At 28.7% G+C, this 16,554-nt stretch overlaps 1 protein-coding gene across 1 annotated transcript; it reads right to left on the reverse strand.

Annotated features, from left to right (window-relative positions):
* Positions 1-3,320: 3,320 nt before the first annotated feature.
* On the reverse strand, positions 3,321-10,529 carry LOC122607773 (rhamnogalacturonate lyase-like). Its single transcript, XM_043780812.1, has 12 exons — positions 10,406-10,529; positions 10,213-10,332; positions 7,373-7,514; positions 7,031-7,201; positions 6,778-6,933; positions 6,567-6,673; positions 6,392-6,482; positions 6,159-6,300; positions 5,472-5,628; positions 5,273-5,389; positions 4,761-4,887; positions 3,321-3,577 (listed from the first exon to the last, which is right to left on the reverse strand). The coding sequence occupies exons 1-12, from the start codon at positions 10,495-10,497 to the stop codon at positions 3,335-3,337; spliced, it is 1,665 nt and encodes a 554-aa protein (XP_043636747.1). The 5' UTR covers positions 10,498-10,529; the 3' UTR covers positions 3,321-3,334.
* Between the last annotated feature and the right edge of the window lie 6,025 nt (positions 10,530-16,554).

Here is a 16,554-nt window from a genome sequence, read left to right on the forward strand (position 1 = left end):
GTGAAATGATATAAAAAAGTATGTTGTAGAAGAAATTTTTTTAAATATTAAAAATCATGGGGGGCCAAACATTTATTCAAAATATTAAAATATTGGTATGTGAGGGGTTTTTCACCCAAGTTGGGTGCATAACAACCCATATTCCTTCCCCCATATATATATATATGAAAGTTATTTGTAGTACATGTACTTTTTGTAGTACATGTGTAAGTTAACTTACACACTTCTTCTTCCTTTTTCCTTCCATTTGTAGTACATGTACTTTTTATAATACATGTGATTGACTTGCATACATGTGATCATAGCAATATTCGTGCATATGTGATCAATAATCCAAATCTCCACATAATTGTATAACGGATGATAATCAATGCTCCGCACAATTATAAACTTCAAAATTACACATAAGTTATTCAGAAAACAATCAAAAAACAATTTTCATGTAAAGAATAATCATCGGTTGGGCTCCCAAAATAACTTTTCACTATATATATATATATATATACACATATGGATGGGTTATTTGTAGTACATGTACTTTTTATAGTACATATGTAACTTTTCACTTCTTATTCTGAGAACCGTTTTTTTTAAGCATGAGAACTCATAAATAATTACTTGTTCACATGAATTTTTTGTTCATTCACATGTGAAATGCTATATAAATTTATGTTGTAAAATAAACTTTTTTAAGAAACCTTCAAAGTAGCCTTTTGTGAGCCTGTGAATGAATTGGTTCACGTTTTTTGTTCACATGTGACAAACGGCTATATATGAGGTTTTGAAAAAAAAATTCTTCTACAACATATATTTTTATAATGTTTCACATGTGAATGAACAAAAAAAAACATGTGATTCAATATGAAATTTAAGATTTCTCACGGTTCTTACAAAAATATTGGTTCTCAAAATAAGAGTCTCCAACACACACACACACACACACATACATATATAGTTAAATGTACACGAAACATGTTAAACTCTATCTATATCTATATCTACATATAAAAAGTCTCTTTTATTTATGCAAGTGTTGAAATTACTCTATGCAATATGACAATAATACCCCTTACTCTTCTTCTAAATCATCCTCTATTTATTCATTAATTTAATTATCTCCACTAATATACTTAAAATACCCTTAATGAAATAAATTACACCGTCTGTCCTTCAACTTTTAAAATAACTTCACTAACCACTATATTAATTATATCAATAGCCTACATTACTTGTTGTCCCCACTATTAGTCGCCGCCGACACCAGTCACCACCGCATTTTCATCACCAACGTCGCATTTACGCGGACACCATGCTAGTATGTAATAATAACAAAAGTACACATATCCTACTTTTATTAGTGACGGATAACATAAAACATTAAACACCCAAACATAAGATTCCTGAAATCAAAAGTTCTAGATTTTCAAATAAATATATAATACTTCTAAATACATACTTGCTCATTTATCTTAGTGATGTTATTGTCTACTAACTTAACATCATCCAAAAACCTATTACAATCAACCTCATAGTTAAAATAAATAAAAAACTGAGAGAAAAAGGGTCGGCGAAGTTATTTACATTTAGAACTTTTAAAAACGGCAACCGGTGAAGTCAATTGTTGTCACCTTCACCCTTTTCATGGATAAAAGTTTATTAAGTATATTTTTAATATTTGATTTAAGCCTAAATTAAAATATTTTGATAAACCATTCACCATCTTACGCATTACGGGTGTACGATTTTAGGTTGTAAATATATTCGTTACACATTAAATTATGTTGTAATTTAAATTGAAACACATACCATGGATTGTTGACAAATAACTTTTGTGTTAACCAATAATCATATTTGAGTTTGTAAATAAAATCTTTTATAAAACAAACTAATACTTCTCTTTTTTTTTTTCTTTTTTTTTTTAAATTTCTATCTTTAAAATACTTAAAATACCATCAATTTTTGACATATTCTCAACTGACACTACATCTACCTAAAACATCTCTAAAATATTTTCTAATCCTATCAATCCAAACTATCTCGATCTTTTTTCACTAATTTAAATATATTTTCAACTAATATACCTATAGTATTTTTAATGAAATTTATTTACAATATACATTTTTTAACCCTTAAAATAACTACACTACCTTATTTTACATCAATTATTTGTACAATAATTACTGTACGTTATCGTCACCATCGTTGCCACCTCCACCGCTGCCGCATTGCGCCAGTACGCCACTCGTATAATACATATAATCTCTAGTTTAGCAATTAAGAATTCCAAATGTTTACCATACATATTTTTATAACTTTTTTTCTTTTTGAAATATGGACAATCTGTATTATATAATTATTTTTTTTCCTTTATAAAACAAATTGCCCTCTTCCTTTTTTGTTCTTTTTTTTTAACTTTCAATCTTTAAAATATTTAAGCTACCCTTAATTTTCAACACATTCTTAACTCACACACTACATCTAACCTAAAAAATCTCTAAAATAATTTTCAACCCTATCGATCCAAACTACCTTTTTTTTCCCACTAATTTAAATATATTTTCAGTTAATATACCTATAGTATTCTTAATGAAATTTATTTACAATATACATTCTTTTACTTTAATCCTTAAAATAAATACACTACCTCCTTTTACATCAATTACTTTTACATTAATAACCACACGTTACTGTCACCACCACCCATCGCTACCACCACCGCTGCATTGTAAGGGTACACCACTCGTATAATACATATAATCTCTCGGTTAGCATGAAACTCAAATGTTCACCATACATATCACACATTAAGATTGTTTGCAATATTTTAAAGTGCTCGACTCACTCTAAACTGTTGAACTTCAAAATATTTTCAATCCATTGGTAATTTGTACGTGTCGTTCTATATAAAAATATAAAACATAAAAATTTGCTAATTGTACGTAGGTAAGTAACTTATTTGTATATAGTATCCATGATTCAAAAAGTGTAGATTAAATAGTATTTAAATGGTTACCATATATAAAATAACTAAGTTGACTTTTAATTTTAAAGGTTAAGATTGTTTTGATTATGAATTTCAATGGTTTAGATCAATAGTTAAAATTATCTTTTTCTCTTAATTGTGGTAGCCATTAACATATATAATTTTATATACTGCATAATTATCATCTTCATACGAGTATATTTTGAACAATCATGACTATATATTTTTTAAGTTTTAACATGGGCATAAGTATTTCATCTTGAGGTATAAGCGTAACACACCTCTTTTAGATCTTACAATAAAATTAAAATTAAATCAAATTATATATAGCATACATAATTAACTGACGGACTACATAGAAGTTGGTCCTTCTAAACGAATATAGTCATACATTACTCCTCGAAATGGGGTTCCTCCAATCGCTTGAGTCAAATAAATGGCATTCATCTTATTAGAGAGCAAATATGAATATGATATGTCAATGCTGAATAACCAATACAATCCGTGTATTCCATGTCTTGCAATTGCATTGTCTCCTCCAATTATTCCAGTTGAAAATAATGGAAAATACTTGTTGGGGTCATTGACTCGAACCTAAAAAGTCAAAATGTATTACGAATAATTTGTTAGGGTAATAATGTAAGTGCATACATGTTTAAAATATGCCAATTATGTTAACAAATTTTTGATTGTAGAGAATGTTTGTTAGTTGGAAACAATAAGCCAAGGTACATTTGTTTGTAAAAAATTATAAGTGTTTCTTGAAATTATTTAAGAGAAATATGATTTTTAAATGTGGTTTTGAATGGAAAACTAAGGGGGTGTTTGGTATTGCGATTACAAAACAAAATCCGCGTTTTCAAAATAGATTATGCGTTTTTAAAACTGCGTTTTGAAAAAGCATGTAGGTACATGCTTCTCTAAAACTGTGTTTTCATAGTTAATAATCACTTTTTCATACAAACACCTTTTTAGATTATTTGCGTTTTACAAACGTAATAATCAGATAATCACTTTATAACGCAATCTCAAACACCTTCTAATTAAACATACATAGTAGTTTAATTTGTTGCATTTTATATTAATATTAGTGTTAAATACAATGATTAGCTATGGTTAACAATTTGATCGATACTTGCAAAGTTGAGACGTATTATTTTATTGGCACATCCGAATTATTTCTATAATCTGAATTATATTATAATATATGGTATAAAAACTATAAAGTAATGTATCATATATTATTAAGCTCGTACATGAAATTAAATTTAAATGCATTACGTACGTATTTCTTAAGACTCTTATTAACAAACTTTGTTAAATCATTGATAAATCCGCCTTGTAATTACAAATTTGGTGAATCATTGTTATAAAAATGGTGTGAACAAGTTATAACCGGGGCGTTAAAATAGTATATACTCCGTATGAACGCTTAAACGTTAATGATACTCTAATCAAATTTTGTTTAAGTCATAAAACTTTGAAGTTTGTTTTATTTTAATCAACTTGTAAACCAAAATTTCAATTAAACGGCAACCTTGTCACGATATACGATGTGACATCATTTACCTTATTAGCGTTATGTGACACAACTTGGATTATCTTGTGACTTATGTTTCGATTCTCTAAACACAATGCATTTGAGGATTAAAGAATCGCCAAATCACTATCACTATATAATTATTAAGAAAAATATTATTCAAACGCAAGTTTGAATTATGTTTCTCATTCTCTTCATTAACAATTTTGATGAGTAGCAGTTTAAACTTCTAAATACCTGTAGATCGGACACTTGTGCGGATGCTAGAGCCAGTCTCAGTTTATATGTTGCATTCCTAATCACGTCATTAAGCATGAACTTGATTGTCCATGTTGTGTTCTCGTATATGTTGTCATATTTCTTCCTATATATTAAAGGAACATAAGCATAAGTTTATGGGTGATTATAAATTTATAACAGTAATAAATTTTCTGTGATATACACCAATAAACCACTGCTTTACATAGTTGGAGTCTCTATGAATTAATACGTTGATAAATTTAATAATTTGTGTAGTCCCACTTAATGGAAGTATCATAAATTAACACTAGAAAAATCAACAACTCACTACATTAATAAAATATATCAGTCCTAACATTATTAATTTATAGAGGTTTTATTGTTAATATTTTTGGAATAACATGCTGTAGATGTTGTATAAGGGGAAATAATGTTGTAAATTTATCATCACCGTAATTTTGTATGCCATTTATGCATGCATATATATGTATATATACATACATACATACCTCGTCACTTGTGCATAGAACCAATCTTTTCTGTAATCACTTTTGCCAACTGTGAAAACTAAATCATTGTTCGGGTATAGAGTTGCATATCTTTCCCATAATCCATATTGTCTAAATCTGTTGCATACATATAGTTCTAAACTCTCTAATTAATGTATGTGAATTTTAAATTTCATGATAAAATTGGAATATTTTTTACCTATTAAGATCGTCCTTAAGGAATTTGTTTGTATACAGTGGGTTAGGATCAGGAATATAGAATTCTGATGCAGAGCGATCGGGTATGCCAATCTCCCATAACGTCGGACCATTTCTTGGGGGCTCGAAAACAAGATCGCCAAGTTCAATGTTACAACCTGCTCATTATATAAAATGTTAGGACCGTCTCCACCAAAATAATATAGAGTTCTTTTAAATCCAATGTGGGATATGGGTTACGCCCAACAGTACTCCCCTCAAACCCGTATTCCGCATTGGGCCTCTCTTTCAATGATGTCCGCCTATGACCTACCAAATATCAAGGGCTGCAAGTCTGCAACCATAGCTCTCATACCAGTTGTTGAGACCATTTCAGCCCTAGTCATTAAGCCCGATATAAGCCCAATGAGGTTGAGAGTAGCCTACAAACTTATATACATGGATAGAGTTATTTGGCGAGATATGGATTTAGACACCCGACATTAAACTTTGTTGGCTCTTAGAAAATATGGAAATTCGTACCAATTTTTAGGAGATTGATTTGTTGTTTTGGGGGAAAAAAAAAATTAAAAATGAATTAGTATATCTAAGGATTTACTTTTTAAATAGCCAAAATGGATTTGCACTACGATGGTACCTCTTTAAAAATCACGATGTACATATAAGATACAGTATTTAGATAGAAGACCTTGTGTTATGGTGATGGTGGCTGAGTTTTTGTAGTCGCCAATAAATCCATAAATCCAAGCATATACATTATACGTGCCTGCCAATATGTTTTTGATATAAAAATGGCCATCAACGTTCGTTTTATTCCAAAATTGATAACCCTGTTCATGACAATATGCTTCTCAATTACTTTTGGAGTCAAAATACTGCAAATTTGCTCTTTTTTTTTCAATGTTAAAATTTGAACCAAACCTTGTTTTCGCGTTCCCATGATCCAGGATCTCCTGGTAGAGCTAATCCAACAAAAGCACCATTTGCGGGCTTGTGATTCTTGCTAATGAACCTTAACTTGTAAGCATAAACTCAAATTTCATACATTTCACAAGTAGTCCTTTTTTCAACTTATCGACAGAGAGACTATACGTACCTATCGTATACAAATAATCTACCACTAATAGAACCGCGTTCGTGAGCTTGGTGAAAGTCCTTAGAAACTGGAAAAGTGTAAGGCCATTTTTCTACTTCATCCAGCATCTAAATATGGGCATTTTAATCGATAATTAATTAAATATGAGATCATTATTCGTAAAACACCATCCAAGATGTAGTTCAGTAAATAAAAACTAGTTTGCAATAACCTGGTTCTTGGCATCATCCCAAAGCGTAAGAGGGTCTTCTCTTGTAGTTTTTGAGTTGAGATACATAAAAACTGGGCCAAACACTTTTTTCCAGTGCTCGCCTTTTTTAAGCTTGAGAACTAAATCGTTTCCACCATAGTGAGCACTAATAAACATCTTCAGTTCATGAAACAAAATGGCACTGATGAATTACATTTTTTAATTCGTTAAGTGTCAAGAAAAAAATGCAAATGTGACATGTAGCTACTCTTACAGCTAAATTAACCGGGCCAACATGAGAGGTAAGTTCTTGTTTTGTTGGTCCACCGGTTCGAAACTCATTACTTGGTGTAATTTGCCAAAATCCGATAGGCGGGTCTATAGATATCCATCCATGAACCTTTAAATCCTTATTTTCACATGAATACTGATATTTATCGTCTACCTACATGAAAGGTACCAAAGCCATATAACCAAATATTACGTTGATAGCATGCCCAAACCTACCAATTTCTACTTGCTTCATATTCGTACTATACATCATAAGACTTAAACTTACACCTCTAATTAAGGGAAAATATGTGTAATAATCAAGAAATTATCCCTAATTACGTACCTCTCCTTTGAACTCTGGTTCCACTGGATTAACCAGAAGTACTGCCTCGGGGTAAGCCAATGGTTTACTTCTATTGGCCGACCGGTCATCAGGCAATGGCATATACCTTTTTCTATCATTAGACATTGCCATGTAGTGAAACCTATAGAGATAACGTTTTGTTATCTTCATCTAACAATAATAATAAAAGAGGACCCTAAATTTTTTTTTAAAAAATCATACCCATTGTATGAAAAGCAAAACTAAATTATAATCATTGGATTGTTTTGATGACTTCATATTTCTTATTTAAAATTTTACTACATTAATAAATTTTAGAAGTTAACTACTCATAATAAAAGTAAACCAAATACTTAATTAAAATAAACTACTCTATTTAATACCATAGTTGTTTGTAATCAGTACCTAGTGAAAAAAGTTGATTCACGTTACTTTTTATTATTTTTTTTCATATTCAAAATTTATTATTATTATAATATTTTAAATTTATAACAAGTTATCTTGGTTATGATTGGTTTTTTTATTTTATTTTAGTTTTGTTTTCGCTGTTATGTTTTCTAAGTTTAAATAGTATTACAATTGGTATATTTTCTTTTCTTCCTTCTTAGTTGATTGATTTTTATTTAACTTTTTGATATTAGTTTTCAACCAATGGTATATTACCTTTTATTATGAAATGTTATATTTTAAATTATGTTTCAAATCACTATTTGTATTTTATTTTTGTTAAAAATATGGATTTGGTTCGTACTTATTTAATTTCAAATATATATTGATTTTTAATTTGATAATGTATGAATTTAAGTTTGAAATTTTTATTAATACGAATTTTTGATCTATTTTTTTGATTTACCAACTTCTTTTAAGAAAAGTTGGTAAAAGTCATGGTCACAAGTTCGAATCTTCTTACTGCATATGAAAGTTTACAACTTTTATAACCGACAAACTCATGCAATATATTGAGAAGAATATATTATGTCATAAAAAATTGTTAATATTGGTTAAGAAATACATAGTGATATGTGATATTATGATGATTATTTTATTTTTTTTTCCTTTTTTAGTGTTAAGATTGATATTGTGCTAAAAGTGTTTTTGTTTTATAATTTACAGAAGACATTATTTAATTTCAATAGCTTGGGTTTTAAATTGATAAAGGTATGAATTTTATAATTTTTATCAACATGAATTTTAAATTTAACTTTTTTTTACCGACTCCCCTCAAAAAAAAGTTGGTTTACACATTGTCTACAAAAGTAATGATCGCAAGTTCAAATGTTTATACTGCATGAGAAAGTTTATAATTTTTAAAACTCGCGCAATATATTAGGATGAATATGGATATATTATGTCATTAAATATCATTAATATTAATTGAGAATTACATAGTGATATGTGATACTATGATGGTTAATCTATTTTTTTTTTAATTAAAGGTTTCATATTGTGCTAAAAATAAACATTTTTGTTTTACAATTTAGACTATTATATTTCTTTTTTACACACGACATTATTTAATTTTAATATCTTGGGTTTTATTTGAAAATGTATATGATCTAACAAAAGTTTACAAATATCATAATGTGAAAAGTATAAAATTTGTGGATTGTTTATCATCTTATATTTGCACTTTAAACAAATGATTAATATGGTGATACAAACTAATTATATGTCAATTAAAAGAAGAGTTATTAAAAAACCCTTATGAAAAAATAACGCGATAACCATACTCATGCATACATTTTTCTTTCCTTTTTTTCCTGTACAATAGCACTACACATGTGAAAGTTATACAGTGACATTTTCGTAAAGATTGACTTTTTATACTTACTACCGCATAGCTTACACATGTGAAACCGACGCCTATATATTGTCGAAAATATACATTCTACGCATGTGTAATGTTATTACACATGTGCAGAACATTATTATTGAAAATCAGATACACTTGTTTACACATGTGTAAGTAAATAAAAGGAGTCACTGCATACAAAAATGTCATCGTGTAACTTTCATATATGTAAGTGAATGAGAAGACATGAAGGAAAAAATGTGGCTAGGAATAGGTCTCAAGTTCTTTCATTATTATAATATCATTTTAAAGGTTAACCAATGTATCATATTAGTTACACATGAAATTAAGACAATCTATGTCAGACCTCCTGATATTTAAGCGTAAAGCATACCTTTTTTTTTTTACAAAACGTAATAAGTTATGTAACTAAACAAATATAATACACACATTTAATTTTGTTAGAAATTAAATATTGAATACGTTATTACTAAAACTGAATTTTATATAGAACGTTTATGGTATCAAATAATAATTTTTTGTTTTATGCATTTTGTCGATACCGTTAATATGTTAGGTTATTTTAATATATAAAACTAATTATTTATATATAGTGAATACAATATTTTTAAAAATAATGATAACATCATTAATTGTAACAATTTTTTTTTAATCTAATGTCAATATTTGATACCCGTGTATGAAAAATGACATGTTATTAATTATATATGTTTACCCGCGTATTACGCGGGTTAATAATCTAGTTTCATTAATAAAGAAAGGAAAAGAACTACACACTGTTGTCTTCTACGGGTTTTGGGTCCCAATACCTTAGGATGTAGCTAGACAGACATTACCCCTACCTAGGTAGAGATGATGCTTCCATTAACTACCTAAATGATAGAAAAAGACCTCTGACCTTTGCATGGGATGAGGATCAAACCTCTGACCACTTTCTCCAGAGGTCAGCGTATTTACCACTGATCCAAACTACGAGTCCTATATATATATGAACATGTAATTAAGATATAGAAAGTTTTGTAATTACTTGTCTTTCCTGAGCTTAAATGCTATCCTCGTTTCATCAAGATTAAAACCAGGCCATCCATCCATATGCTCATATATTGCATACGAGTAAAATCCCGAAGAACCACGAAGCAATACATACCTATTAATGGTCAGCTGTAATTAATAGCATTTTTAAAAAAAAATGTTAACTTCAACCAACCAAATTATGGTACCTTTTGTCTATCTTCAATGGAGCGTACGTTCTCTCAAGAGACGGATCCCATGTTCTTGTGAATGAAACCTCAACTTGATCCTCTGTTTTCATTATAACTCTACAGCTTGTTCCGTTTATTCTGAGATATGTTGCGATCGTTACTTATTGAATGTGACGGCTTTTTTAAGCAATTAAAACGTACTTGTCGATCAAAAGATCTAATTACCTGTCAAAAGTACCGGTGGTATTAAGATCTCCAAATGGGCTCCAAACAAGATCCCAGTACCTATATGCATATTGTGACTTGGATTTAAAATGTTGCACACATATTAAAGTTTTTATTCCTAAACTATATGAGAGAATGTCCTCTAGACCCAACCCCATGATTAAAACTCGAACCCTTTTTGGAAGGTTTGGGTAAACATTGAAGCTTTAGATTATTTGGTAAAAATTTGAGAGTTTTTTTATAGATTATTTTGTTAACAATTGGCAAAATACATGTAAACATGATGTTCACATTTTAGCCTACAAAGTTATAATTTCATAAATGTATTCCTTGAAATCACATGTTTCTCTTTGTTGTAGTAATTTCTAAAAGAGTTTACAACATGTCCGAATTCTTCTAAGGTTGGGGGAATCAGTATATTGGCATGTATGTCTGTTTAAATGAAATTCTTTAATACTAAAACTCAAATCTAAAATTATATATCTGTTTGATCTCCGTATGTCTATTAATGATTATTCTAATCAGGATAGCAAAATGAACGAAAGAGTACTTAAGGATCTAAGAATAGTTACCCTAATTACTTCACTAGACTAAGTTCAACTTGTTGTCTAGTGCAATTTGTATATGGATCATTATGTTATTATCGAGAAAGTAATTAACAATTTTAGACAAACTCTCTATAGGAAAATTAAGTAAAATAAAAGTAAAACACCGGATTCTAAATAGTGCCGAGGAAATAGACGAGAGTAATTAGCTTCCACTCGGTGATTGAGATGTGTTAGGGTGAACATCATTCCCGGCTCTCGGTTCAAACCGATAACGTTTTAATTCGGGTATAGAAAAGTAGTAACAAATTTTAGTGGAATCGGGACTGGTTTCCACTTTTGTTGGTTGTCAGTGCACAATGTGTACTGTTGCGATCTGGACATGGCACCCAATATTGATAATGAATTCTAAATTAATTAAAATCGATACCATGTTTTGGTGATTTTTGAATCTAATAGGGTTAGTATTACACGTTAGACCATTTTTAAAGGGGAGGTGAAGACTACAGGTGAAAGAAGATAATATATTGGTGAATTGTTAAGGCACATAGGTGATAGGAGAAGATAAAAAGGAGATAGGTGAATGGTTTAACCTAGGTGAAAGGATAGATGTGGTCACTTTAATTTATTTATATTATTTGTGCTATTTTATTCTATTTTGATTGGCTACTTGTGAGGTATAAAATAAAAGTGGGGACTAAATGATAGGTGAATGGTTAAAGGAAAAAGTAGAAAGTGAAAGAAATGAAAAGGTGATGCTGAGATGACATGAAAAAGTGTAGGTGAAAGAGTGAACGGTTACGAATAATCTTAGGAGACAGTACCAATTTAATGCCTATCCCTAATGATTTCCGTTAACCATATTTTTTTTGATATTTTTTTTATATTATGTAACTTATACACTTCCAATTCAAAAAGATGGATATAACATATATACTTTTTTTATTTGATCTTTCGGACTTTGGATCCTCCACTAAGAAGAGAGAAATAGATAAAAACAAATGAATAAAACTAAACATTGTTAAGGATGTCTCTATTTCGTGGATTCCGAATACGGGTTTGAAAATGAAAGAAATTTTTTATGTTTAAAGAATAGAAAAATACGGAGTAGTTGTCAAACAACCACCACAGATTGAAACCTCCTAACTATTAATGGGTTTACATATTTTTGTGGGGGTCGTATGTTTTCTCTCTTTATAGTTTATAGCTCATACTTTTCTTTTTATTTTTGTTAAGTGAATTAATTTAAAATATTAAGTTATTAATATTATTTTATATTTTTATATAGTGATAAGAGTTCATTCTACCTTTTTTTAATAAAATTTTTACTGTTTTTTGAATTTATTTGGCTAACCAAATGAACCGTAAAAATGAAAGAAAGTTTGGGGGAAATTTTGCGGGGAGAATTTGAAACTTTTTGGCTAGAATAATACCCTGCTTTTTTTTTTTAACTTAATAAACTTAATAGTTAAGAACTTAACCATTCAGTCAAATTTCATGTTTCTTTTTTGACTTAATAAACAAAAATAACCGTTAACTACATATATTTTACTTAATACATACAGACATACTTAATGTATTCAGTCACTTAATACACTCAGCAATTAATGACTAAAAAAAGAAACGAACCCTTTATTGCCAGTTGGTGCAAAAACAACACTAGTGAGATAGGTAAAAACAAAAACGTTGAAATAACCACTAGATGGATTTTACAATATTATTATTTTTTCATTACGAACCGGAAAAAGGATTTATTTAATACTTATTTTATTTAAATATCTTATTCTTTATAATATTTTATCAATAAATACCGAAAGAGTATTATTAGAGTTACAAACAAATGTTTACAAATAATGTTATGTGGACCAATAAAATAAAAAGAGAAAATAAAAAAAAAGAAAATCAAAATATTGGTTTATATTAAAGTTAAGTTTAGTATTCAAATAGTGCTATGAGTCAAGTTAGATAATAATAATAATAATAATAATAATAATAATAATAATAATAATAATAATAATAATAATTGCCTAAAAAAAAAAAAATTCGAATAATAGTTTTACCCTCGATCACTTTCCTCATTCATTACTTCCAACAAATTGTCGATTTTGTTGTATTGTATGCCTGTGAGATGTCCTCCTGGATTTGATATAGCGATTTGCACTATGCCATTACTCATTACAACCTACAAGAAGGATCTGTTATACAATCACAAAGAAGAAATATTTGTTATTTATTTTATTTTAGTATTTGATTTATTTAAACTAAAACCTAATTAATTATTAACTCTTTAGAAAAAGAAATAAATTAGCAATATTTTTTTATTCACATGTCACTGGCTCTCCACATTTATATAAAGGGCTTTTATTTTTTTATCAAAATGTGTGGATCAATTACTCGCAACAAAGGATCTAGTTTACGTTATTTTAACCGGATTCATACTAGAGAGTCCCTTCATCCTCAATACATTTAGGAGTAAAAATGCTTAATTAAACTATCTAAAGACACAAAGTTTAATTAGGATAAAATCTTGTGCCCTCAACAAAACTCGAACCTAAATTTTGCATCACTTAGAGACTTGTGTAAAGGATATAATTTGTGAAACACCAAAGTATTTTTAAGATTGTATACAACTAGTATAATTTCCCTCAATTTTCGTTTTGAAATAGTTGTGTTATTTTATAGTACTTGTGTTGAATCTCCAACCACCTAATTAAAAATTATCTTGTACGAGCAATTGATAATTTGTTTCATATATATATATATATAAGGGTTGGGTATTGTAAAACAAGTATTAATGTAAAACAAATAAGACAAGATCTTGACCCTTAGATCATGGTTAGATTGATGCACGAAGATTCACGAAACAATTGATACACGATGATTTTCATGATGCACGGTGATTTTCAGTAAAGAGAAACCTATTGTTTTATTTGTTTTACTTTAATAGTTGTTTTATTTTACCTAGAACCTATATGTATATATATATATATATAGGGTAAAGTTATTTTGAGAACCCTTTTTATTGCGAGAACCTTTGAGAACTTTTCAAATCAAACCCAACCGATGATTGTTCTTTACATGAAAATTGTTTTATGAATAACTTATGTGTAATTTTGAAGTTTATACTTGTGTGGAGCATGAATTATCATCCGTTATACAATTATGTGGAGATTTAGATTCTTGATCACATGTGCATAAATATTGCTATGATCACATGTATACAAGTCGATCACATGTAATCATAGCAATATTCGTGCACATGTAATCAAGAATCCAAATCTCCACATAATTTGTATAACGGATGCTAATTCATGCCTCCACACAATTATAAACTTCAAAATTACACATAAGTTATTCAGAAAACGATAAAAAAAAACAATTTTCATGTAAAGAATAATCATCGGTTGGGCTTGATTAGAAAAATTCTCAAAAGTTCTCGCAAAAAAAAGAGTTCTCAAAATAACTTTTCAAAATATATATATATATATATACTTTTTAATGGCAAATTAACATTAGTTTCCGTCTGAGTTTTGTGGTGTTTCAATTATTATGACTACATTTTGTTACTTATGATGTGTTGTTATATACATTAACTTATTACTTAAACAATATGAAATATATATTAAATTAAAACAATATCACAAACGCAATTAAAAGTTTTTAGTATCGAATACATACATATATATATATATATATTATGAGGGAAGGGAATATGAGGATGTTAGGCACCTAAGTTGGGTGAAAAACTTCTCACATACCTTTTTTTAAACCCTAAAAATCATGGGGGTTAAACATTAATTCAAAAAATTAAAATATTGGTATGTGAGGGGATTTTTAACCCAAGTTGAATGCATGACAGCCTCATACTCACTTTTCTCACATATTATATATATATATATAATATGCACAATAAACCAAAAATATACAAATGAAAGAAAAAAAATAGTTAAATGAAAATTTTCATTATATTAGTTGAAACCCAAAAAAAGAAAGTTTGCAAAAACCAAATAAAGGTACATAACGGTACAAGATATGACCATAAAAAAGTTGCAATAAACTGTTTGGAAACTTAAATGGAAAAAAAGTATGAAAAAAAAACCAATGGGTAACATGTAATAAAAAGCCTGAACGGGGTGGTGATGTGACAAAATTTGAATAATGGTAATGATACGAGATATGACATAAAAAAGTTGCAATAGTTTGAGAACCCAAAAGGAAAAAGAGTGCGCAGAAAACTAATAAGTAATCCGTAATAGAAAGATCAGAAAGGATGCGATTTTGATAAAATTCGAATAATATTTTGAGATGCTACTTGGACTGATAGTAACTCGCCATGTAGGAGAGGATTAGTGAGGGGTTTTCGAAAAATCCTGATTTTCATCCCAGACATATGTGGTTCGAGCTTTGCATACTGTCCAATTGAATATCATTGTGGATTTATGTTGTGTCGAATGCTAACTACTAATTACCAATTACTAATTGTTAAAAGAAAAAACAAAATATAAATTCATTATATTACAATAAATTATCCCAAACAAAACATAAAAGCCATATTTAAATACAACATTCATCCATATACATGAATTAGATCCATACGTGAAATAGGAATCAAGAGATAAAAGTTGATCCCCTATCGAACAATGAGCGTAAACCGTAGTATCAAAAAGATGAATTAGACAAAAAAAAAAAATTTATTAATCATTTGTATTTTATTTAATTAACTTATGAGATCATATTTAATTAAACTCTTATTTTTTATATTACTCTATCAGAAATTATTTTATTTTTAAAAATTTTAAATATTACTTCATAACTATTCATATATATTATTCTACCATCACATTACATGACATATATATTTTTTGGTATATTAAATTGATTTTTTTAATTTATCCGCATATGACACAAGTTATTAAGTTAGTAGATATGATAAGTGTAATTTTTTCAAAACCTATAAGCATATACATCACAAAGATTTCTTTTCTTTTTCCAAAACAGACATTATAGAAAGTGATTAAAATGATTAGTTAACTTCTTGCTAAAGGCTTGTTATCAAAATTATTTTTGTTCGCCAAAAACAAATATTATATATTTATTCTTATATCTATATATATGTTTAAAGGCGTGGATCATTTGCTTGTAATAGGGGATCTAACTTCCGTTGTCTTAACCAGATCTGTGCTAGAGAGTCCTCTCACCCTCAATACCTAATAGTAGGAGAAACTCCCAACTATACCGCCAGAGAGCAAATTATTTAATTGAGATAAATAACCCATGGGTATATATATATAAGTATTGTTAATTTAGTATTATTTTATTGAAAGTGTATGATGTTTTTTAGTTGTTGTTTGGGTTATTGGAGAATGTCCCCCCCCCCCCCCCCCAGCTATATACTCG

This window comes from Erigeron canadensis, chromosome 7, assembly GCF_010389155.1.
Source record: "Erigeron canadensis isolate Cc75 chromosome 7, C_canadensis_v1, whole genome shotgun sequence".
NCBI classification, from domain to species: Eukaryota; Viridiplantae; Streptophyta; class Magnoliopsida; order Asterales; family Asteraceae; genus Erigeron; species Erigeron canadensis.